Here is a 24239-nt window from a genome sequence, read left to right on the forward strand (position 1 = left end):
CATGTAAGAGGTTCATCTCTCATTCAGAACAATGGAAACCTGTGATCTCTACACACCTCGTTAGTTCAAATATAAACAGGGGTGCACATAACTTTTTTGCCCTGGTTCTCAAAGGAGCACCTGGAGATGTTGCTTGGTGCTCATCCTTAAAATGAAATAAACCGTAACTTTTGAGGGGGTCTTGACTTTATTTGCCAGACACACGGCACTGAACACACATGCAGAGGTGAACACAGAACACACATGCAGAGGTGAACACAAGACAACATTAGCACGACCAATCCCCACAGGAGCAATTTGGGGTTTAGTGTCTCAGGGACACAACGACATGCAACAGCATGTCGTTGCAGTGGGATTTGAACCTGTGTTCCCCTGATCCGAAAACCAACGCTCTAATAATCCACTGTGCCACAGCCTCCGCTGGTATAATTCCACAAGTGGTGATAGGATGATAATGGTGATACACACTCTGTACAATAGGTGGCGGTATGCACCTTAAAGTTGTATGCAATCCGCCTTTAAATCGAGAGAAGACGAAGAAGTGATGCACCGGAAGTGATGGTCTCGCTCTTTCTAATGGAACCAGATCGCGTCTCGTGGCTTCTCTCGTGTGTTCTCTCGCTACATCCATGGTTCTCTCTCGGTGTTCCTGAGGAAGTGTGTGTGCACAGCTGATCCATCCATCGTCTGTGTGTCTGGATGAACCTCTGACTTTGTGCTCTTTCTTCTGAAGCCTCTAGCTCGGACTCTAGAAGCTAGCTTAGCATGCTAGCTGGTAACACGCTAGCAACACAGAGTGAGAGAAACGGGAAGTGGTGATTTAGTAAACATGAGTGTTGTGCTGCTCTCGTTGGTGAAGCAGCGACTCACTGCGGCTGCTGAAGACATCTTTGTTCTGTTTGAAAGAACGATAGCAAAGTACGAGGAGGAACTGTCTCGTTCAAAACAGGAGAACGAGAGACACCGGAAACTACTGGACGCTGTTTTACAGCCTCAGCTTCAGATCCACAGAGCAGGTCTGTTCCCTCTTTATTCACTCTCTCTCACTCTTTAGACTCTGTATTAACTCGTTAGACTCTTAACCTGTTAAACCCCGAGCCTGTTTTTCAGGTTTCAGGCTCGAAAATGACATTCCCAGAACAAATGACTATAACTTCACTTCTAAAAGGTTTATATGAATAATTGTTGTTATCAAAGCAAGGTTACATCTGTGAGTTGGATGTAGAAGTGTCAGAATCAATATAGATGTTTCTGTGTCAGAGTAAATTCAGATGGAACATAGCAAAAAAATGTAAATTCCTGTCTCCGCCTAAAGAAAACCCATTACTTATAGTGAAGACCAACCTTGAATGATGGGTTAGTAGCCTAAAAGCTTTAGGAATCCAAAGTATAACATATAATAAGTACCCTGTATCAAGATTGAGGCAAAACAAGTGATATTTGACCTTTTTAGAGAGGTTTATGAAAATAAAGTCCAGGCGGAATAAGCTTTGGGCACATTTGGTTCCATCAGTGCCATTTGACCTTTTTCAGGTACCAGACTATACAAATCATTGTATTACATTGAATCATCACTATAGGTATTCATTCCACCCAAAAAAAAACAACAAAAAAAACAATATTTAAGTAAGTGTAGGTGTGTGTTTGTGTGTGTGTGTGTGTAGCTGTGTGGGTATGTGTAGGTGTGTAAGTGTAGCTGTGTGTGTATGTAACTGTACCAACGCGCTATACAATAAAACTACACTGTAGGTCATTGTGTGTAAGTGTACTTGCACAATAAAAAAAACGGAAACATAGGTAACATTTGACTCCAACTGGGGCAGATTTATTTCAAACATTTTACCAACACAATGTAGGTTTGTAAAAACAAACATTTTACCAACGTACTATACAATAAAATCACACTAGGTATATAAAAACAAGTATTTTTTTTTAAATAAACACTCAAAACGTTATACCTACCTGAACTTTATACCTACCTGAATGTTCCAGTATTTAGGTCGTGCCACTCCCTGAAACAGTTCTTTTTGACAGTGAAGCACAGAGGGACCTGGCACTTCCTGCAGTACACAGGTGTCTTCACCCTTTTGAGTCCAGCATCTAGGCACCTCCTGCAGTTCTTCCTGACCTTGGTGGCATCTTCTCCATAATACTCGGGCATGTGAGTGGTGGAGGAGGAGGGGGTGGTGGAGGTGCAGGGCCTTCAGCAGGGCCTTCAGCAAACTCCAACAATTCTGCAGCAAGCTGCTCCCTGAAAGTCTTCTGGGTGTGTGGCTTTGTCCTGCTGGGGTCACTCCTCATCTAACAAATGTGGAAAAACAAAGAGTTTAGATTAATTCACTGGCTTATACTTATAGGATAATATTGGACTATAAATGAATAATATTACACCAAATAAATAAGTAAACACATGTATATTCATTCACTGGCCATTCATTTAGAAAATGTAACTCCAAAAAGACAAGTAACACTATTTAGCATTTTGCCTAATCATTCCTGTAGCTTCTTGGCTAAGCTAGCACTGTGACGCAGTTCCACCAAACACATAAGTAATATATAAAAACAGAGAGATGACATACCTTTCCCGTGGTGGAAGTTCAACATCCGAGTCACTACTGTCCGGATCCAGGTCTGGCTGGAGGAGATCTTCATCATCCGACGAAGAGTCATCTGGTATGATCATAGCCCCGCTATCGTCAGCTAGCATCTCTAGCACCTGCTCGGTGGTGAAGCCCTTCTGGCTGCGTAATGCGTAATGGAGCCGGAGCGGGCGTAGTTTATACTACGCAGGATCATATCTTTGGAACCCATTGGTCGATTTGGGTGATTGACACCTTTTCTGAACCGTTAGAGCCAATAGAATCGAGTGACAGTTAGTAAGTCCCGCTAAACACTTACGTCAAGTAGAGAGAGGTTTGCGTAAACAGCACGTGAGACAGCATTAGCTCGGGACTGCGAAACTTTCTACCTACTCTGCTGCCATGAATGTAATGATAGATTATCAGGAACAATTCTAAAGTGACTAAGAGACATTGGATTAACTTTAAGCAGCGTTTTTATTCCCTTGAACAAGAGCTTTGATCACAAAACAGCAACGGTAAGACATAATTATTGTTATGGTTTTGAAAACTGTTGTTTTTTTTCTTCTCTGTTCTGGCTGCTAGCTCAGTGAGTTTGTGTCCTACAGTGATGATACTTATAACAAAAATAATCTGTGGAGTATCAGCTTTCAGATGATATGTAGTTTGTGCAGAAAATATTAAAGGTCCCATGTCATGCTTTTCCGGTTATTGCCCGTCCCCTTGTGTGTTATGAAGGTTTTTATGCATGTAAACAGTCTGCAAAGTCAAAACCCTCAAAGTACACCCTGTAGCGAGTAAACTCTAACACAGAAAATACCTCCCCCAAAAGCCTCGTTGGAGATTTCTCAGTTTCCATTGTTTACTTCCTGCCCCGCGTGACGTAGCTGCACCGCGTGACGTCACTTCCTCTGCCAGCCGACCATATTAAGTGTCGTAAAACCTGCTTCTTTTCAAAGCTCTATCCAGTCATGTCGCGGAGGGTCTGTTGCCTGTATTGTGTGGAGAAATCCACAATGTTTGCAGTACCGAAGGCAGAACCACGACGAAGTCAGTGGTTGACATTCCTTTTTAACACTGTTCCAGCTGATTTACCAGCCGGTACTGTTGTGTGTGCGCGGCATTTCACGGACCAAAGCTTTAAAAACGTAACAATGTTTAGCTTCGGACTTGCAAAGCTTATATTGGAGGACGATGCTGTTCCTACTTTGTTTGGACCAGCGGGAGATTCTGGTACACAACCTGTAAGTATTCATTGTGGTTTGTGTATTTATTCTGTTTAAAACAAACAATGTATCTACCACGACTGTGTAAATGCTATGCTAATGCTATGCTACCGAGGTAAACACGAGGGCTACCTAGCATTCCCAGACCTCAACACCGATGTTAGCACATGGCCTTACATGTATCTCATAGCAGGAGAATGTCTGCAAACACACACGAAATACTCAGACAGTATACTTTAACCGTACGGTCAGTAATTACAGTTGCCGTTCGTGTATTCTACCGAGCTACCATTAATAAGCTAAGCTAGAAGCTCTAACATAGAGATGTTATGAAAAACATTGTTTTCATGCCAGCTACAATGAATGACCGAACGTAGCAGACTATCTGTAGAACATTGTAATTGTAAAAGTGTTGCTTTTATGAAATTGACTGTTTTCCTCGGATACACAATTAATTGTATGAATACTATGTGTATCTTTCTTAGAGTACATCACAGCAGGAACACAATACCAACTGCTCCAGTACAGTCGGATGTCAAACAGACCGTCCACAGACTGTTTGTGTGGGAACTCAGAGGGTTGAGACACGGTCTGTGGGAACACAGACAGTGGAATGTAAAGTGTCCGCCATTTCTGTTGCTACACAGTTGGCCCGGGGAACACTGAAATCGGCACACGTGAGAAGCAAAGGTAGACTATAACACTGACAAATCACAGATGCATTACCTTAATTGTGCTTTTATTACATGTACAGCACTTGTGCTCGACCAAAAATCGTTTTTAAATGTGCTCTATAAATAAAACCTTATTTGATATTATTGTATATCACAGAAATACTGTTATGTTGACTACAAGAAATACAGTGCTGTTTGTAGTTTGTACATTTTTCATGAATTAATCTGTCAGATGTACACAAGTTGTTGGCCTTTTACAATGTATTAGTGTCTTATCTAATGTACATAGTATTTATGCACTTTTCCCTTTTTATTAACAGGCATCCAGGCCACGGTGTCTTTCAAAAGTGTTGGCACTAAAACTTCCACCTACACAGAAATCCCCTTGTCCTCTACACCAATAAAGGGCCCAGGATTGGGACCTCGCAAGAGACCTCGACTGGAGTTGGAGGAGGAACAAGCAGAGACGTCGACAGAATTTGAGGAGACTCTGGGTTCGAGTTACCACCCTGATGATACTGTAGAAGAATGCGACGTATCGTAAGTTTGGTACATTTGGTACACATTACTATTACTGTTTTTCAGAGTTGAAATCTAAAACTTATTGTTAATTTGTTTTTGTTACATTAGACTTCAGACCCGATCCACGCATCGTGACGTAAAGTACATTGTTTTTGAAAGCTGCCTCAGACAGCTGTTTGAAAAATGTCCGGTGTGTAAGACAGACTGTGATGTCCAAACAAGAAAAGTGGGGACCTATGTGGCGTTCACACAGCGTTGTTCAAACTGCAGTTACTTCAGAAAATGGGAGAGCCAGCCCGTCATCGGAAGTACCCCGGTTGGCAACTTACAATTATCCGCTGCTACATACTTCACTGGGGGTTCCTTCTTCCAACTACGAAAGGTATTTTACCATCTCTAACATCTATAGCATATGAAAAATGACAGCAGTGGACTTTTTCAAAAACGTTTCCTTTTTTTCTATTTATTCATAGATATGCAGAGCCATGCAGCTGGAGATCATCGGGTATGGGACCTTCAGGAGGCATGCTAAGAGTTACCTGGAGCCTGCTATTATCCACAAGTGGAACACTGATCAGCAGCAGAATTTCGATAATCTACAACAACAGGGGGGAAAGGTCGCAGTTGCAGGAGATATGAGAGCAGACTCTCCAGGTAAGCAGAAACAGACAAGACAGTCTAGTGCCAGAGTTACTGGTGTATATTACAATTCATCTACTTATCCATTGAAGTTCGGTTGAAAAGCCTTGAAACCTCCTGTATTATATTTTCTTCAGGACACTCGGCTAAGTTCGGTAGCTACACACTCATGAACCTGGGAAGCAACACCATTCTGGACTTCCAGCTTGTTCAGGTGTGATTCTCTTTCTGGGTGCTATGATTTTAGGCTTGCTGGCTGTTGATGCATGCTTCTGTGTATTTATGCCCTATTTGTTATTCCCCAACAGAGCAATGAAGTAGGTGGTAGTTACCACATGGAAAAGGAGGGACTCAAAAGATGCCTAGATCATCTGGAGTCAAAGGATTTGGCGGTTGAGAACATTGTGACTGACCGTCATCCGCAGATCCAGAAGTACCTGAGGGAACGCAACATCGAACAATTCTATGATGTGTGGCACTTTGAAAAAGGTATGTATCCCTATGGAAGAATACCAAATCAGAGGCACTGTCCTTTGTTAAGATATTCCTTTGTTTTACTATGCAATTTATCCTGAGCTTCTAATCAGCAGCAGACATGACATAATGTCTGAATACATTCATTATATCTCCTACAATTTGGCCTGCCAGACCACTTGATCACAGCACCTTTTCTCATTGTAAATTACATTTCACTCACTAATCCTAGGATAATGTGAGTACTCTTTAGAATGGGAATTTACAGTGATATGAATATGTATGGAGGTTTCCTGGCTATGAAATGTTTTCAGACAGAAGGGTGTCGCACTGACAGGCAATTATCATATGCATGTTATGGTTGATGATATATGAAGTGTGGAATTTCCACCACACTCTTGAATGTTGTCCATCACAGCACGTCATTTCCACACTATGGCTTGAATATTAACTTGTGCATGTGCTTTTTTTTTTATCAGGTTTGTCCAAGAAACTTCTGAAACTTACACAGAACAAGGACTGTGACACGAAGTTGAAGAGGTGGCTGCGCAGCATAAAAAACCATGTCTACTGGAGTGCGACGAGCACAACCTCGGGGCCGGAGAAGGTGGCAAGGTGGACGTCACTGGTCAACCACCTACAAAACGTTCACGTGCATGATGACCCCCTCTTCCCCAAGTGCACACATCCTGTAGGAGCCGCAAGCGATGCAAATAAACCTTACCTAAAAGGTGGTAAGTTCAATATTTCACTTCCTTCATAAGATCAACAATATAGAATGTAAATATAACATTGTTGTTATGGCAAATTATTGTTCTAATGTGCTGGTGATTTACCTAATGTCTTTGTCATTTTACTCAAGGCTCAATAACACTCGCCAGAGTTGAAACGATACTCACCAACAAGAGAGTTCTCAAAGATGTGCTAAAGCTAAGCCATCACTACCAGACCTCATCCCTGGAGTCCTTCCACAACTTAATTCTGCGTTTTACCCCAAAAAATGTGGTTTTCCCCTTCATTGGAATGTTGTGCAGGTAATACACTGTATACTTTATTCTGTAGCATCTTATAACACAGTCACTGTTTAGTGGCATGAGGATTTTATTCTGTCATAACACAAAGTCTCATTTTATTTTGCTATTCTATAGGTTGTGTCTAGCAGCAATGCATCACAACGAGAATGTTGGGCGTGACCAAGCGACAACTGCTGCAGGAAAACTTGTCTTCAAATTGGCTTATCCAAAATCAAAGAGGGGAGAGTGTACGGTCAAGTCTGTTAAGAACGACCCTACATACAGTAAGTTGTGAAATATTTGTTTTAGTTTTTATTAACAGAACTTACATTTCAAATGATTAAAGATACAATGAACAATAAAAGTATTACATTAAATACAAAAAGTGAATAACAATAACAAATTATTTATACAATGCTTTCTTTTTCAGTCTATGTGGATGAGCTGACGAGGCTTGTGTTTCACAAAGTATTTCTGGACCCTACACCCTTTGTGGACGAGCTGAAACGAATCCACGTCCCAGAGGACCTGTCAACTCAATTTGATAGGCCCCCCAAGGAGGAAATGATTGTCAGCCGTTTCTCCCGTTTCCCCCCAAAGGAGGTCGAAATCCTACATATTGTCCAGCCAGATCTGGAAACTCCTGGCGGATCCGGAGCACAACACACGACGGAATCACCACTCTGATGCCTCGCCCTAAATATCCCCAGCACCAGCTTACAAAGCTGCGATACGCAAGATATCGAAAACGCCTATCGGGAGAGGAATGGATGATGTACATTACATTCAAATATAAATATACATTCACACATTTTGTACATTTGTAAAAATAAAGTTTGATGGAAATACTTAGTAGCCTTTCTTTCCTGAATGATTTGCTCCTATAATATATCATTCATATATAGCAAACCATGATTTGATTTTTCATCAAACGGTAGTAGTTTATTACAGGTAACAATAACTTACTCTTCTTCCGTTGTATTTGTCAAAGGTCCGAAACTGTATTTATAAATATTGTGGAGATTCTGCAGGGTGTATGGGTTCAAGCAGTTAGGCTCTAGTCCTGGGTGGTCAACCATGCAGTTAATGGGTTCTGGAACTTGCAGCATGTGTGTTACAACCTATGAAGGTAAGATGTGTTACAAAACACGTTTAGCAATTAAACCAACTATGGGAAATGTTTACAAAATAAACATTCAATTACTAAGGAAGTAATACAAGTGCATATAATAGTCTATTGACTTGAAAAACATGTATGCTGTATATCTTGGTATATGTGTGCTACTGTTGGTGTTTTCAGTTAGCTGTCGACATAATGTAACTAAGCTAGGCTACCTTTCTTATGCTATTGCAGCACACGTTTTCTCCGTCACTTGGCATCAAAGCGCAGTTTCCACAACGGCACCTAAATAACAACAGTTGTAGGTACATCTGATGACATCTGAAATGTAAGACATATACTAGATAAAAACGTACCACAATGACACTGTTTGGTCTGCTCTAGTGAACGGCGAGGCAAGACTCGCGATTTGGTCTATTCTAGGATCGAACGGAGGTTCGAAATTGTATGCTCCATACGCCATTGTATGCTATATGTAAGCTATCTATTTATCTATATAACTCTCTATCTATCTATCGATTCTCAAATCTAGTATTGCTATGTTGCTAAGTACCCGCTAAACCACTTTACGGCAGATGTCAACAGGGGCAGAGCCTCTCTGGTGGTTGACTAATCAGAACAGAGTGGCAGAGCTGACCAATCGGAGCACACTGGACGCACAGGAGGGTGGGGGCAGGAACTCCATCGAGCCGTTTAGCACAGGGAGTGAAAATACATACTTTACAGAGATAATGTATGAGAAACCAATCTGAGTTTGGAAAATTGCACAGTATTTTTCTATTGTAATATCCCTCAACAATGGTATTATGATCAGTAGAAAGGACCATGCAATGGGACCTTTAAGTTTTAAAGATCGTTTTTGCTAGTTAGCACTGGAAGTAGCATCTGCCCATTTTAGCTAAGGGCTAACGCTTCTTGTGAGACTTGTGTTTTGTTTCAGTAAAAATGGTTCGTATAGTCAGTTAGCTGAGATTCTTCTCGTTAATCTGGTATAACACATTAATAGGTTTTTAAATATTAAAGGTCACATGTCATGGCCATTTCCACTGATCATAATTCCATTGTTGATGTCTACTAGAATAGATTTATACTGTGCAATTTTCCAAACTCACATTGTTTCGCATACAGCATCTCTGTAAACTACGTGAATTCACTCTCTCCACTAAACGGCTCGTTGCAGCTCTTGCCCCCCCCTCCCTGTGAGCCCAGTGTGCTCCGATTGGTCAGCTCGGCCCCTCTGTTCTGATTTGTCAACCACCAGAGAGGCTCTGCCCCTGTTGACATCTGCCGTAAAGTGGTTTAGCGGGTACTTAGCCCATGGTGTTTTTTCGGCTCTGAGCGGAGTAGCAGAAATGAAATGGCGTCAGTAAAGCCATATATGTACGAACCGGAGTCCGACCCTGAGAGTGAAACGGACCGTGATGGACCTGATCCACCGTCCCAAACAAGAATACAGCAGGCGGTTTCACAGTGGAACGTTTTAATTTTGTATAGCTGCTACATTTCAGATGTAATGTTAGAACTTCATCATTTATCTACATCACAGTAACAAGTGTGTCCGCTGACTAACCAAACTTTCCAACTGTTGTTATTTAGGTGCACGTGTGGAAACTGCGCAGTAATGCCTACCGAGGTGGAAGACCTCTGTTGCAGGGAGATTAGAAAGGTGACAGTGTAGTGCCGATGAAAGGGAGTCGGGGGCGGTGTGTTTAGAATCAGGTAAAATACATGTCTGCTCTGTCTGACAAGCTAGGAATGACAAGCTAAACCTAAGAGCACACACTAAAGGGTCCGTGTGGCAACACTATACCAAAGGTGAATTATGGTCAAAACAGGGTGTCACCACAACAAATACAAAAACACCAACAGTAGCACACAACATTATATACACCATACATACTTGTCAAGTCAATAGACTATAATATGCCCTTTTATTTATTCTACAGTAATTTAATGTTTATTTTGTAAACCTCGCCATAGTTGGATTTAATTGCTAAACGTATTATGTTACAAATATCTTATCCTCCTATAGGTTTTAACACGAAAGCACCAAGTCCCAGAACCCATTGTGTGCATGGTTGACCACCCCGGACTAGAACCAAACTGCCTCAATCCCTACACCCTGCAGAACCTCCACAATATTTATCGGTTTGATTATGGACCTTTGAGGCGTAGAACTGAAGAAGAGTAAGTTATTTTTATCTATAATAAACTACTACTGTATTAGATGAAAAATCAAATAATGGTTTGCTATATATGAATGATCTAGGAGCAAATAATTCAGGGAAGAAAGGCTATCAAGTAGTTCCATCAAACTTTATTTTGATAAATGTACAAATTGATCATGTGTATATATACACTGTATGAGATAAGATGGACCTTTATTAATCCCTGTGGGGAAATTCAGTTGTTCAAGCAGCCAGAGGGTAAGGGTGAAAAACAGGACAGCACATATATGTTATCATCCATTCCTCCTCTTATAGGCGTTTTAGGCATCTGGCCTATCGCAGCTTCGTAAGCTGGTGCTGGGGCTTTTTGGGACGAGGAATCAGAGTGGTCATCCCGTCGTGTGTGGTCCGCCGGATACGCCAGGAGTTCCCTGATCTGGCTGGACAGTACGTGGGCTTCCGACCGCCCCTAGACTAAAACGTGAGACATGGCGGGCTACCACTTCCTCCTTTGAGGGCCTGTCAAATTGAGTGGACAGGTCCTTTGGGATGTTGATTTTATTCATCTCCTCCACAAAGGGTGTTGGGTCCTCAAAGACTTCTTCAAACACCAGCCTCATCAGCTCACCCACGTACACTGAAAAATATAACATTCATATAATAATTAATTATTTGTATACACTTATTCATTTCTCTTTTATTCTTTCATTGTACAGATAATTCAGTGTGGCTATCTCTCTAGCCCTCCATCGTCTGTTGCAGTCATCCCGGTTCTCCATAGATCTGGCCAGTTCTTTGGTACTTTGTGCTATAATAATTTAAAATGTAATTTATGTTTGTAATAAAAAAAATGTTGACAACTTACTGTATGTAGGCTCCTTCTTTACAGGCTTTGCGGTGCATTCTCCCCTCCTTGATTTTGGATAGGCCAATCTGTACACAGGTAGTCCTGCAGCTGTTGTGGCTTGCTCACGGTCAGCATTCTCATTGTGATGCATGGCTGCTAGACACAACCTATAGAATAGCAAAATAAAATAAGACTTTGTGTTATGACAGAATAAAACCCTCATGCCACGAAACAGTCACTGTGTTATAAGATGCTACTGAATAAATTATACAGTGTATTACCTGCACAACATTCCCATGAAGGGAAAAACCACATTTTTGGGGGCAAAACGCAGAATCAAGCTGTGGAACGACTCCAGGGATGAGGTCTGGTAGTGATGGCTTAGCTTTTGCACCTCTTTGAGAACTCTCTTGTTGTTGAGTATTTTCTCAACTTTGTGGAGTGTTATTGAATCTTGAGTAAAATTACAAAAACATCACCAGCCCATTAGAACATTACAACTTATCTTACTTATCTTATGAAGGAAGTGAAGTGTTTTTAAATGTTTCACTTGTTATTTGCAATTTTTTTATAAATATTGAACTTACCAGATTTTAGCCATTTATTTTCATCCGTTGTGGCTCTTTCAGGATGTTCACACTTGGGGAATAGGGGGTCGTCATGCACGTGGATGTTTTGTAGGTGGTTGACCACTGACGTCCACCTTGCCACCTTCTCCGGCCCCGAGGTTGTGCTCGTCGCACTCCAGTACACATGGTTTGTTATGCTCTGCAGTCACCTCTTCAACAACTTGCAGTCCTTGTTCTGTGAAAGTTTCACAAGTTTCTTGGACAAACCTGATAAAAAGAAAACGCATGTGAATATTCAAGCAATAGTGTGTAAATGATGTGCTGTGATGGACAATATTCAAGGGTGTGGTGGAAAGAGGGTGGTGGGCAGACAGAAGGGTAAGCACAGCATGTTAATTACAACCATAACATCCATATGATAATTGCATGACAATGGTCAGGGCGTCACCCTTATGTCTGAAAACATTTTATAGCCAGGAAACACCCATACATATTCATATATGCATCACTGTAAATTCCCATCCTAAAGAGTACTCCCATTATCCTAAGATTAGTGAGTGAAATGTAATTTACAATGACAAAAGGTGCTGTGATCAAGTGGTCTGCCAGACAGTTTACAATAACAGAGGAAAGACCAGATTAGAGGGACATATAGGGGGATATCATTCATGTATCTATCCAGACATGTCATGTCTGCTGCTAAAAAGGACAGTGTCTCTGATTTGGTATTCTTTCATTACAACATATAGGGATACATACCTTTTTCAAAGTGCCAGACATCATATAATTGTTCTATGTTGCGTTCCCTCAGAAACTTCTGGATCTGTGGATGACGGTCAGTCACAATGTACTCAACCGCCAAATCGTTTGACTCCAGATGATCTAGGCATCTTTTGAGTCCCTCCTTTTCCATGTGGTAACTACCACCTACTTCATTGCTCTGTTGGTGAATAAGAAATAGGGCATAAATACACTGAAGCATGCATCAACAGCCAGCACGCCTAAAATTACACCCAGAAAGAGAATCCCACAATGGTGTTGCTTCCCAGGTGCATTAGTGTGTAGCTCCCAAACTTAGCTGAGTGGCCTGAAGAAAATATAATACAGGAGGTTTCAAGACTTTTCAACAGAATTTCAATGGATAAGTTCGATGAATTGTAATATACACCAGTAACTCTGGCACTAGACCAGGGGTGCCCAACCAGTCGATCGCGATCGACCGGTCGATCGCGGGGAGATTCCCAGTCGATCGCGAGATGTGTCTAAAAATAGAACAACCATATTCTGTTTTATCGTTAATGTCCTATAACATAATCTTCCTGTGCCAGAATAATGCACTTGAACGCATCAAAGCTTTGTGATTGGCCGGCGTGACCCCATGTGTCGGGGCGTGGCTGGTGGGCAGTGGGCACTATTTCGCTGACGTTGTCCGTGTCAACCGTCAACAGGAGTGACACACACACAAGACCGCAATTATGGCAGAAGCAAAAATATATAATTTCACTCCGAGTGGGAGGATGATTATTTTTGTATCTGTTCCAATTCAAAGTCCATCTGTCTCATCTGCAATGCGAGCGTGGCTTTATCGAAGAAGGGTCATTTAGGAGCGGCATTTCAAAACAGTGCATAAACGCTACGAGACGGAATTCCCTCAATTCTGCCCTACGCTCCAAAAGGGGAGGGGCCTGAAAGGACAGCTAAATGCACAGCAGTCCATTTTCACCAGGCCCAACAACAAGAGCAAGGCTGCTACCAGAGCATCTTATCGTGTCAGTCACGTTCTTATCAAGTCTTTCAAAGACGGCGAAGTTGTGTAAGAAGCATTCCTGGAGGCTGCCGATGCGCTTTTGGGGGACAGTAAAAATAACAGCAGCATTTCAACAGGTTTTTGATATAATAAAAACTCAAGTTAGATACCGTTATTAATCAGCTGTAAGTTTTAGTTTGTTTGAATTTATTCATTATAATTATTGTACAAAATGGTATAAGAATGCAAACTTAAATTGATTATAGTCTATTATCAATTCAGGTTAAGAAACTAGTGTTGCTTGCATCCTATTTCTTTTTATACTCTACTAAAATGCTACAAAAAAGGGTTTGATTCTATTAATTTTGTCTGTTTTACTGCACTTTGGCAGCAGATTCCTGAGTAGCTTCAGATCTGAGTTGTCTTATTAGTAAGCCTAATTTATACTTTTGTAGCAACACTATTTTTATATAATGGCAAAGAAAGGGTTCAGAGTATTTTCTTTTTTCCTGTGTCATATGTGGCAGCACTGTTCAATGTTTCTTGAAAACATTACCCACTGTAGTGACGTGTGAATAAACTCCAACTCTGTATCAACAACACTGTTGTGTAACTTCAGTTAAATACTTGTATGTGTGTAGATTAGAAAGAGGTAAGATAAAGCATCTGCAGTATTTTAGGAAGTATTCATCGTACAAAGGTCAGTTTTATACAAGTAGAAGTGTGTATTTAACTGGTAGTAGGCTCAGTAATGGCTACGCCTCTCTATTTGGACTGGTAGATCTCGGCAGACTGGCAACTTTAAAAGTAGCTCTCGGTTCAAAAAAGGTTGGGCACCCCTGCACTAGACTGTCTTGTCTGTTTCTGCTTACCTGGAGAGTCTGCTCTCATATCTCCTGCAACTGTGACCTTTCCCCCCTGGTGGTGTAGTTGCTGGAAAATCTTCAGCTGATCAGTTTTCCACTTGTGGATAATAGCAGGCTCCAGATAATGCCTAGCATGCCTCCTGAAGGTCTCATACTGGAAGATCTCCAGCTGCATGGCTCTGCATATCTATGAATAAATAGAAAAAAAGGACAAGTATTTGAAAAAGTCCGCTTCTGTCATTTTTCATATGCTATGGATGTAAGATGGTAAAATACCTTTTTTAGTTGGAAGAAGGAAGCACCAGTGAAGTATGTAGCAGCAGATAATTGTAAGTTGCCAACCGGGGTACTTCCAATGATGGGCTGGCTCTCCCATTGTCTGAAGTAAGTGCAGTTTGGACAACGCTGTTTGAACGCCACAAAAGTCCCATTTTTTTCGTTTTTGGACATCACAGTCTGTCTTACAAAACGGACATTTTTCAAACAGCTGTCCGAGGCAGCTTTCAAACACAATGTACTTTGTGTCACTGTGCGTGGATCGTGTCTGAAGTCTAATGTAACGAAACAAAATTAACAATACATGTTAGATGTCAACTCTGAACAACAGTAATAGTAATGTGTACCAAATATACCAAACTTACGATACGTCAGATTCTTCTACAGTATCATCAGGGTGGTAACTCGAATCCAGAGTCTCTTCAAATTCAATCGAAGTCTCTCCTTGTTCCTGCTCCAACTCTAGTCGAGGTCTCTTGCTAGGTCCCAATCCTGGGCCCTTTATTGGTGTAGAGGACAAGGGGATTTCTGTGTAGGTGGAAGTTTTAGTGCCAACACTTTTGAAAGACACCGTGGCCTGGATGCCTGTTAATAAAAAGGGAAAAGTGCATAAATACTATGTACATTAGATAAGACACTAATACATTGTAAAAGGCCAACTTGTGTACATCTGACAGATTAATTCATGAAAAATTTATAAACTACAAACAGCACTGTATTTCTTGTAGTCAACATAACAGTATTTCTGTGATATACAATAATATCAAATAAGGTTTTATTTATAGAGCACATTTAAAAAAGATTTTTGGTCGAGCCCAAGTGCTGTACATGTAATAAAAGCACAATTAAGGTAATGTATCTGTGATTTGTCAGTGTTATAGTCTACCTTTGCTTCTCACGTGTGCCGATTTCAGTGTTCCCCGGGCCAACTGTGTAGCAACAGAAATGGCGGACACTTTACATTCCACTGTCTGTGTTCCCACAGACTGTGTCTCAACCCTCTGAGTTCCCACACAAACAGTCTGTGGACGGTCTGTTTGACATCGGACTGTACTGGAGCAGTTGGTATTGTGTTCCTGCTGTGATGTACTCTAAGAAAGATACACATAGTATTCATACAATTAATTAATTTCACTCCGAGTGGGAGGATGATTATTTTTTTATCTATTCCAATTCAAAGTCCATCTGTCTCATCTGCAATGCGAGCGTGGCTTTACCGAAGAAGGGTAATTTAGGAGCGGCATTTCAAAACGGTGCACAAACGTAACGGCTCAACGGATTGGTCCATTTCGTTCCAGGTATGGGTTGACATCATGCCGTACCCGGAAGAATCAAATGGACAATGACGTATCTCCAACGAGGCGTTTTGGGGAGGTATTTTCTGTGTTAGAGTTTTACTCGCTACAGGGTGTACTTTGAGGGTTTGTCACTCTGCACTGTTTACATGCATACAAACCTTCATAACACAGAAGGGGATGGGTAATAACCGGAAAAGCATGACATGTCTCCTCTCCACATTTTGAGGTTTTCTGAAAAGACCATCATTTTGAAAAATTCAGCATTTGAGTTTTTTCTGAAAAAAAATCGGGATTATGAGAACATTTGTCAGAATTGTTTTATGTTAAGTAAAAATTCTGAGGTTTATCTGAACAATTTAGAGATTTTTTTTATTCAAAGGTCAGGATTTGGAGAAAAACGTGACTATTCTGAGTTTTCCATAAAAAAAGTCAGAATGTTGAGATTCAACATTTTAGAAAAAGTTAAAATGTTGAGAAAGTCAGAATTTTGTGAATTATTATTGTAGAGATTCTATGGGGTATTGTCGAGAGGAAGATGAGGCACACAAGAACCAACAATGCAGACGAGCTGAAAGCCGTGAGTGAAGCAACCTGTGCTTCCATCACACCTCAGCAGTGCCACAGACTGATAGTCTCCATGCCACACCGCATTGAAGCTGTTATTCATGCTAAAGGAGGTCCAACCAAGTACTGACAGCAGGAACATTAACATACTTTTCAGGACAGCATTTCTACCATAGAAAATCTCTTTTATATTGGTTTATGTATTATTAAAATGTTCTGAGATGCTGTATTTTGGCTTTCATTTAATCATCAAGATTAAAACAAATAAAAGCTGGAAATAATTCACTTTGTGTGTGATGAATCTGTGATGTATACATTTAAACTTTATAAATTGAATTACTGATATAAACTCGCTTTTCGAGGATATTCAATTTATTGAGATGCACCTGTATGAGTCCAAGTACAGGTTTAGCGAGGCGGAGAGAGATGCTAAACGACTACTCTGAGAAACTCCAACACCAGTTCTCAGCTAACGACTCTGCAGACAGGTCACAAACTATAAGGCTACGGCCTCACACTCCGTGAACGGCAGACGCCTTGCTAAGCGGCAGTGAAACTACGTTTTAGATTGTCTAGAGTACTAACTCACCTGTTGTCCTGAAACTCTCCAGGGCATCTGGAAAAGCATTTAAAATAAGGAATGGATAAGGGCTGCAAAGTTAACCTGTTAAGCCCAAGAGACCCCGGTTCCGGGGGCCTCCTGCAACATCTTGCAGAAAACAGTGTCTGAGGGCATGTTCATTTAATAAACTATGAATGTTTTATATCCATGTAACGGGAAGAAACTCATCTAACTGATCATTTTTATTTTTTGTTTTGAAAACCCACAATGCTAACGCTGAGCCTCTGAATTAGCAACGAGCGAAAAATGCTAACAGATGACTGCATCGAAATTCACTCACAAAACCTTATTAATATTTGCTGCACATCTCAACCCATCGTTTCACATCGTGAGGGGACACAGAATCGATGGGTACCCTCATTATCACTCTAATCACCCTAACCTAGAGACAGCTTCACTCTGGAGCAAAACTGCACATGCGAAGCCCCCATCTTTTCGTTTTACCGTGTGTGTGTGGGGAGATTCCCCTTCGATTCTATTGGCTCTAACGGTCAGAAAGAGATGTCACATGTCAAAATCGAAGAAGGGGGGCCAGAGATAAGGAAAATCCACCCAAATGGCCCCAGAAGAGGTTTTTTGTGCTAAATCTCTCTAAAAGGTAAAATGTCACTTGTTTTGCAACAATCTTGATACAGGGTACTTATTATATGTTGTACTTTGGATTCCTAAAGCTTTTTGTCTACTAACCCATCACCCAAGGTTAGTTTTCACTATAAGTACAAAATATTTTTTGGACGGACACTATACTTTACAGTTTTTTTACCATGTTCAATCTGAATTTTCTTTAAAATAAAAAACATCTATATTGATTCTGACTTTTCTACATCCAACTCACAGGTTTATCATTACTTTGAAAACAAGATTATTAATTTAACCCTTTTAGAAGGGAAGATATGGTCATTTGTTCTGGGAATGTCATTTTCGAGCCTGAGACCTGAAAAACAGGCTCAGGGCTTAACAGGTTAAATAAGTGTTAATTGTGGTAAGATTTTAAACCCTAATACTCTACAGTTTCTCTGAATGTGTGTTTCCTGCAGACGTCCAGCAGCTGGTGGTGGTTAAAGAAGAGGTTCCCCCTGCTCAGCAGGAGTGGAGCTCCAGTCTGGATCGGGAGGACTCAGAGCCCCCCCCACACATTAAAGAGGAACAGGAGGAACTCTGGATCAGTCAGGAGGGAGAGCAGCTTCAAGCGCTGGAGGAGGCTGATATCACCAAGTCCATATTCAATCCTGTCCCTGTGAAGAGTGAAGATGATGAAGAGAAACCTCAGTTCTCTCAGCTTCATCAAAGACAAACTGAACACCTGGAAACAGAAGCTGATGGAGAGGACTGTGGAGGACCAGAACCAGCCAGGAACTCAGATCCAGAGAGACATTTACAACCAGAGACTGAGGACAACACTGGAGACTCTTTTGAACCTGACACTGAAAACTCTTCTGAACCTGACACTGAAGACAGGGCTGATTGGAAGAAGACGAGAGAACCAGGTTCAAACTCTCAGAAAAATAAACAAGACCCTGTCTGTGATTCAAGACATAGTGCAGGAGAGAAACCATTCAGCTGCTCAGTCTGTGAGAGAACTTTTGCACTGAGAGGAAATGTAAAGAAACACATGAGAATCCACACAGGAGAGAAACCATTCAGCTGCTCAATTTGTAAGAAATCTTTTGGACAGAGAGGACATTTAAAGTACCACATGAGAATCCACACAGGAGAGAACCCATTCATCTGCTCAATTTGTAAGAAATCTTTTGGACAGAAAGGAGATTTAAAGAAACACATGAGAATCCACACAGGAGAGAAACCATTCATCTGCTCAATTTGTAAGAAATCTTTTGCACAGAGAGGAAATTTAAAGACACACATGAGAATCCACACAATAGAGAAACCATTCAGCTGCTCAATTTGTAAGAAATCTTTTGGACAGAGAGGACATTTAAAATACCACATGAGAATCCACACAGGAGAAAAACCATTCAGCTGCAGTGTTTGTGACCAAAGATTCACCCGGAGATATCGGGTAAAACTTCATAAGTGTGTTGGTCGTCAGTCCTCACAGCTTTATCAAACTCAAACTGAGGAGAACAGAGAGGCAGAGCCTCCAGCCAGCATCTCAGCTGAACACCTGGAAACAGAAGCTGATAGAGAGGACTGTGGAGGTCCAGAACCAGCCAGGAACTCAGATCCAGAGAGACATTTACAACCAGAGACTGAGGACAACTCTGGAGACTCTTCAGAACCTGAGACTGAAGACAGTGATTATTGTTAGGTTTAAACTCTTTGAGTTAGTCCCAGTAAGTGTGTATAACGCGATACCTGCTCTGAGTGTGATAAAATATCATTGCTCTAAGTCAAGTCTGAATGTGCATTAAAACAAATATTAAGCACAGAAACAAGTCCATTTGGCTCTAATGACACCAAAGTAACCAACACTTATGGCGACACTGACAAAGAACCAGAGCCAGCCTAGAACATGACTTTAGCTTCTCCTGACCCTGAAATCAGTGGTGATTGGAAAGATCTGTTATTCCGGTTAAACACTCTGAACCAGTGGTTCTCAACTGGTCAGGCCTCGGGACGCACTTTTTTCCTTTGTCAATAAATCGCGATCCGACATTTGTTTATTTGCTTTTCAGCAGACAAAATCAATTAAAGTGAAGTACAGTGCATATATCCCTTATATCCCTTCACAGAACTAAAGTATGCTTTTTAAAAAGGTTAAATGAGATGATGGAATCAAAGCTGAACTGTATAACATAAAAAGGCACACATGCTGAAAATCCAACCCCAGCAGGGGCCAATTTGTGGCGTAGGGATCTTACAATTTCAGAGGCGTTTTTGTAGAAATACTACGTCCTACGTTGTGGACCAACGTAGTTAGAAGCTTCTGTCTCTTTCTTCACCTCTAAAACTACAATGCATGTTAATAAAAGCACCGAATAGCAGTCAAGGAGGAACAGGCCTGCGTGTTATTAAGATAACATAAGATGAGATAAAAAGTACTTTATTGATCCCAATTAGGGAAATGTTTGTGTGGCAGCAGCATAAAAAGACAAGACATTGAACATTAGAGAAATGAAAAGACTAGAAATAAACAATCCAACATGTAAACAATACATGCACTTGTTTTGAAAAGAGGATTACAAATATTATTATATTTAAATATCAGATAGTTGGCAAATGGCATTTTCCCTGTGTCCTTTCTTCTTGGTGACCAACTTCCATGTGAAATGACATATTATTTGTTACTTTATTTATTTAATGACTTCATTGCTTTATTTCTATTTATATAAATATATATCCTGTGTTCCTCTGCTGCCACCTTCAGGATAGCTAGAGTAACATCAGCTCTACTGGACTCACTATCTGCTTTGGAAAGCATACAGTTGACAATAACTGTTAGAGAAGATTTAATCATTGAACTTAACCACTGCTTACTGAGACTTCAGAATCAGAAACAGGTTTATCACCAGGTGGGTTCACACATACGAGGAATTTGACTTGATGTCATGGTGCAGACATTACATATAAAACAAGAAATCTAATATAAAACAGAACATCTTTAAGGACACCATAATAAAATATTGTTAAATAGCAATAAAATAAAGCGGTAATTTACAGTGAAATAGAGTGCAGTGAATTATAGAATATAGAATATGAAATAAGAATATTTGCAGTAAGCAGTATTTGAGCATTGTGTGCATGAATGTAATGCATATAGAGTCTATGATGTGGCTGAGGTAAAGTGTCAGTGGGGGGGCCGGGCCTTGTTTAACCCTTGTGTTGTGTTCAAAAGCTGTTACCGTTCATGGTGGTCGCGGGTCAGTTTTGACCCATGATTTATCTCAGTCCAAAACACTCAAAAAATATGACTATCATCCAATAGTGTTTTAACTACATCATAACTAACTTATAATGCATTCATAACCGTACAATCCTGTTGTAATTGTATTGTATGGCCCAAAACACATTACACCACATATTGCACACGTGCATGTGTGTGTTCAGGTTCAAGTGTTAGTGTCCATATTCTTTGAGAAAGGTGGAGTTCCCGTGGGGGGAGGGGGGCAGAGGGAGGGGAGACCAGGTGCATGTTGCGAACAATTATTGTTACAGTGGATGAAGGGGCTGGGGTCGTGTCTAAAGTCAAAGATGAATCTTGATTGGGCCAAATTTGACCCTGAGTCACCCAAAACAATTCTGCTGGGTCTCCCCAGACCCGAACACCAAATGATACACTTGTTTTTTTAGAGACCTTCAGACTTGGCTTAAATGGTCAAAATCTGTGTTGTGGTGTTTATAAAGCTGTTGTGGAGGATATCATGAAACCTTGTTCCGATAAAAAAAACAGAGCGTAGTTATTATTCAATTTTAACTTGAAACGGGAATGAGCATGCTGATAAGTTAGCAAAATATGCATTACAGAAGGAAATAGCAATACCAGTTTCACTTGGAAAAGGAGAAGGAAAAGCAATAATTAAGAAGAAGGGTATGGAAATATGTAAATATTTAAAACAACGTGTGACGACCCCTGCCTTGTTATCTCTGGTGTGTGTATGTTCCTTTAAGGTTTTCCCTTTGGTCTATCAGCTGGGATTGAAGACACCTGGCGGCCGGTACCAGAGGGTTAAAGGGCCTGAGTGAGACCTGCAATCTCTCTCTGGCAGGAGGACACAACGCGAAGAGCAGCCACGACCAGCTGACCTCTTGTTTCGTCGTTTGTTTCGCCTGTTTGTGTCCTTCAGCAGCAGTGAATACATTCTCTTTTTCTATTCACACCCTCGTTTTCTGTCGCGCGTTTGTTGTGGCTGAGAGCCAAGCCATGACACACGTAAATACAGTGGTATTACATTACATTACTTGTTTACAAGCCACAGGGAGGCTGTGGCTCAGTGGGTAGTGTGCTCGACTTGAAATCGGGGGTAGCAAGTTCGAGTCCCACTGCAGGTCGTTGTGTCCCTGAGACACTTCACCGCGAATTGCTCCTGTGGGGATTGTCCACAGTACTTAAGTACTGAAAAGTCGCTTTGGATAAAAGCGTCTAACAAATGACATGTAATGTAATGTTACTTGTTAGACGCTTTTATCCAAAGCGACTTACATACTCAATCATAATGAACAAAAATGCACCCCCCATCCAAAAATCCCCACAAAGTCCCATTCAAAATGTTAAATCTTCCTTCCAGCAATCCTCTGCATTTTTGCTAAACCCTTTCAGTCAATGGGCTCTTCCTGGGCCTCATCAACATCCAACTCTGAGTCTTCCTCTTCAGTGTCACTGTCCAGCCTTGTTGAGGATGGCTCTGTGTCCGGCTCAAAGAGCCTTAGGTTTGCCCGAATGCCAACCAGTTTTTCCACTCTCACATGTGTGAGCCTGTTGCGAACCTTCGTGTGGTCTCAATAGCCATGCAGTAAGCAGTGTGCTATGGCATGGATATTCAAGTGTACTTGAATGGCATATAATAATAGTAATTTCAATTTATATAGCGCCTTTCACGAAACCCAAGGACGCTTTACAATGGGAACTAACACAACACAAAGTAATAATAATCATACAGATACATAGGCTGAAGAAAACAAAACAGGAACAGGTTGCTGAGTACTGTATATTAGTTGAGGCCAAAGGCCTGAGTGAACAGATGGTGTTTGAGGTGTTTTTTGAAGGTGTCCAGAGTGTCTGCATTCCTGATTGCAGAGGGGAGAGAATTCCAGAGGGTGGGGGCTGCGACACTGAAGGCTCTGTTGCCAAATGTTTTCAGCTTGGAGCGCTGGATGGAGAGCAGCCCTTTGTGAGAGGACCGCAGGTGACGAGAGGGGGTGTAGGGCTGAAGGAGGTCAGAGATGTATGGAGGGGCTAGGGAGTGGAGATATTTGTAAGTTAGCAGGAGGAGTTTGTACTGGATGCGTGACTTGACCGGGAGCCAGTGAAGGTAGAAGAGGGTAGGGGTGATGTGTTGCCAGGGCTTAGTGTGGGTGAGGAGCCTGGCTGCAGAGTTCTGGACGTACTGGAGCCTGTCCAGGGCTTTGCTGGTGACCCCGAACAGAACTCCATTGCAGTAGTCCAGACGAGAAGAGATGAAGGTATGAATTAATGTTTCTGCAACGGGGTCGGGGAGAGAGGGCCGGAGTCTGGAGATGTTTCGTAGGTGAAAGAAAGCGGTTTTGACAGTATGTGGGAGTTGAAGGTGAGGCTAGAGTGAGTCCAGGCCGCGAACCTCAGGGGAAGGGTGGATGGAGCCGCCATCGATGGTGAGGAACAGATCTCCAACCTTCCGGAGCAGTGTTTTTGGGGCCACAACCATGAGCTCTGTTTTGTTATTGTTGAGTTTAAGTAGATTTTGTTTTTGACATCCAGGCTTGGATGTCGCAGAGGCAGTTGACAAGTGACAGTGGGGGTAGCTGGGATGATGGATTGGTACTGATGTAGAGTTGGGTGTCGTCGGCATAGGAGTGGAAGTTGAGACCATGTCGGCGGATGATTTCACCGAAGGGGAGCATGTAGATGTTGAATAGAAGAGGGCCGAGCACCGAACCTTGCGGCACACCTTGGTTGACAGGGGCTGGGGCAGAGCTGTATTTTCCGATGGTCACAAACTGTTGCCTGTTGGAGAGGTAGGAATGGAACCAGGAGAGGGCTGTACCAGAGAGGCCAAGGTAGACGGATAGGCGGTTAAGTAGGATAGTGTGGGAGACTGTGTCGAATGCGGCGGATATGTTTGTTTTAGTCAAGATTATGCTAAAATATACTTTCCCCAACTATATTGAAGTTCCCTATGAAGAGCCAACCTTCAATTTTGAAAATTCCCATAAATTCCTGTTAATTCCCATGGAAAGTTTTCCATCTTTGAAAATTCCCGGAATTTTGCAACCCTACCCCACACACATGTAGGGATGGGTATCGTTAAGGTTTTAACGGTACTACTACTTTTATCGATACCGCTTATCGGTCCGGTCTTTTAACGGTACTTTTATCGGTTCTTTTGGAGAAAAAAATAAGGTAAACTAACTAAACAAGTTGTGAACAAAACTAACATT

General features: G+C 41.5%; 3 protein-coding genes and 1 long non-coding RNA gene across 5 annotated transcripts; 2 read left to right on the forward strand and 2 right to left on the reverse strand.

Annotated features, from left to right (window-relative positions):
* The first annotated feature begins 537 nt into the window (after positions 1-537).
* On the forward strand, positions 538-21037 carry LOC117545319 (zinc finger protein 771-like). Its single transcript, XM_034215045.1, has 2 exons — positions 538-1016; positions 18242-21037. The coding sequence occupies exons 1-2, from the start codon at positions 830-832 to the stop codon at positions 19471-19473; spliced, it is 1419 nt and encodes a 472-aa protein (XP_034070936.1). The 5' UTR covers positions 538-829; the 3' UTR covers positions 19474-21037.
* Positions 3342-11279, forward strand: LOC117545309. Of its 2 annotated transcripts, none has more exons than XM_034215032.1 (11): positions 3342-3823; positions 4291-4495; positions 4800-5019; positions 5110-5383; positions 5475-5655; positions 5778-5854; positions 5949-6129; positions 6594-6848; positions 6977-7148; positions 7263-7411; positions 11132-11279. In XM_034215032.1, the coding sequence occupies exons 1-11, from the start codon at positions 3551-3553 to the stop codon at positions 11155-11157; spliced, it is 2013 nt and encodes a 670-aa protein (XP_034070923.1). In that variant the 5' UTR covers positions 3342-3550; the 3' UTR covers positions 11158-11279. The 2 variants fall into 2 exon arrangements, with proteins under 2 accessions (XP_034070923.1, XP_034070922.1); XM_034215031.1 differs by lacking the exon at positions 11132-11279 and adding an exon at positions 7558-7979.
* Positions 10547-12768, reverse strand: LOC117545330. Its single transcript, XM_034215060.1, has 6 exons — positions 12591-12768; positions 12089-12098; positions 11850-11998; positions 11544-11715; positions 11281-11429; positions 10547-11052 (listed from the first exon to the last, which is right to left on the reverse strand). The coding sequence occupies exons 1-6, from the start codon at positions 12742-12744 to the stop codon at positions 10805-10807; spliced, it is 882 nt and encodes a 293-aa protein (XP_034070951.1). The 5' UTR covers positions 12745-12768; the 3' UTR covers positions 10547-10804.
* LOC117545331 lies at positions 12859-15786 on the reverse strand. The gene is made up of 5 exons (XR_004568814.1): positions 15607-15786; positions 15086-15305; positions 14721-14849; positions 14451-14631; positions 12859-12918 (listed from the first exon to the last, which is right to left on the reverse strand). It is a non-coding gene; the product is annotated as an uncharacterized LOC117545331 (long non-coding RNA).
* Positions 21038-24239: the final 3202 nt, after the last annotated feature.

The sequence above is a fragment of the Gymnodraco acuticeps genome, unplaced genomic scaffold (genome assembly GCF_902827175.1).
Source record: "Gymnodraco acuticeps unplaced genomic scaffold, fGymAcu1.1, whole genome shotgun sequence".
In the NCBI taxonomy this organism is placed as follows: Eukaryota; Metazoa; Chordata; class Actinopteri; order Perciformes; family Bathydraconidae; genus Gymnodraco; species Gymnodraco acuticeps.

Coding starts and splice junctions, on each gene's coding strand:
- LOC117545319 (XM_034215045.1), top strand. CDS start 830: ATGAGTGTTGTGCTGCTCTCGTTGGTGAAGCAGCGACTCACTGCGGCT. Junction 1,017..18,241: donor GCTTCAGATCCACAGAGCAG/GTCTGTTCCCTC, acceptor TGTTTCCTGCAG/ACGTCCAGCAGCTGGTGGTG.
- LOC117545309 (XM_034215031.1), top strand. CDS start 3,551: ATGTCGCGGAGGGTCTGTTGCCTGTATTGTGTGGAGAAATCCACAATG. Junction 5,855..5,948: donor TGGACTTCCAGCTTGTTCAG/GTGTGATTCTCT, acceptor ATTCCCCAACAG/AGCAATGAAGTAGGTGGTAG. Junction 6,130..6,593: donor TGTGTGGCACTTTGAAAAAG/GTATGTATCCCT, acceptor TTTTTTTATCAG/GTTTGTCCAAGAAACTTCTG.
- LOC117545330 (XM_034215060.1), bottom strand. CDS start 12,744: ATGGAAAAGGAGGGACTCAAAAGATGCCTAGATCATCTGGAGTCAAAC. Junction 11,430..11,543: donor TTCATGGGAATGTTGTGCAG/GTAATACACTGT, acceptor GCTATTCTATAG/GTTGTGTCTAGCAGCCATGC. Junction 11,053..11,280: donor AAAGAAGGAGCCTACATACA/GTAAGTTGTCAA, acceptor TATATTTTTCAG/TGTACGTGGGTGAGCTGATG.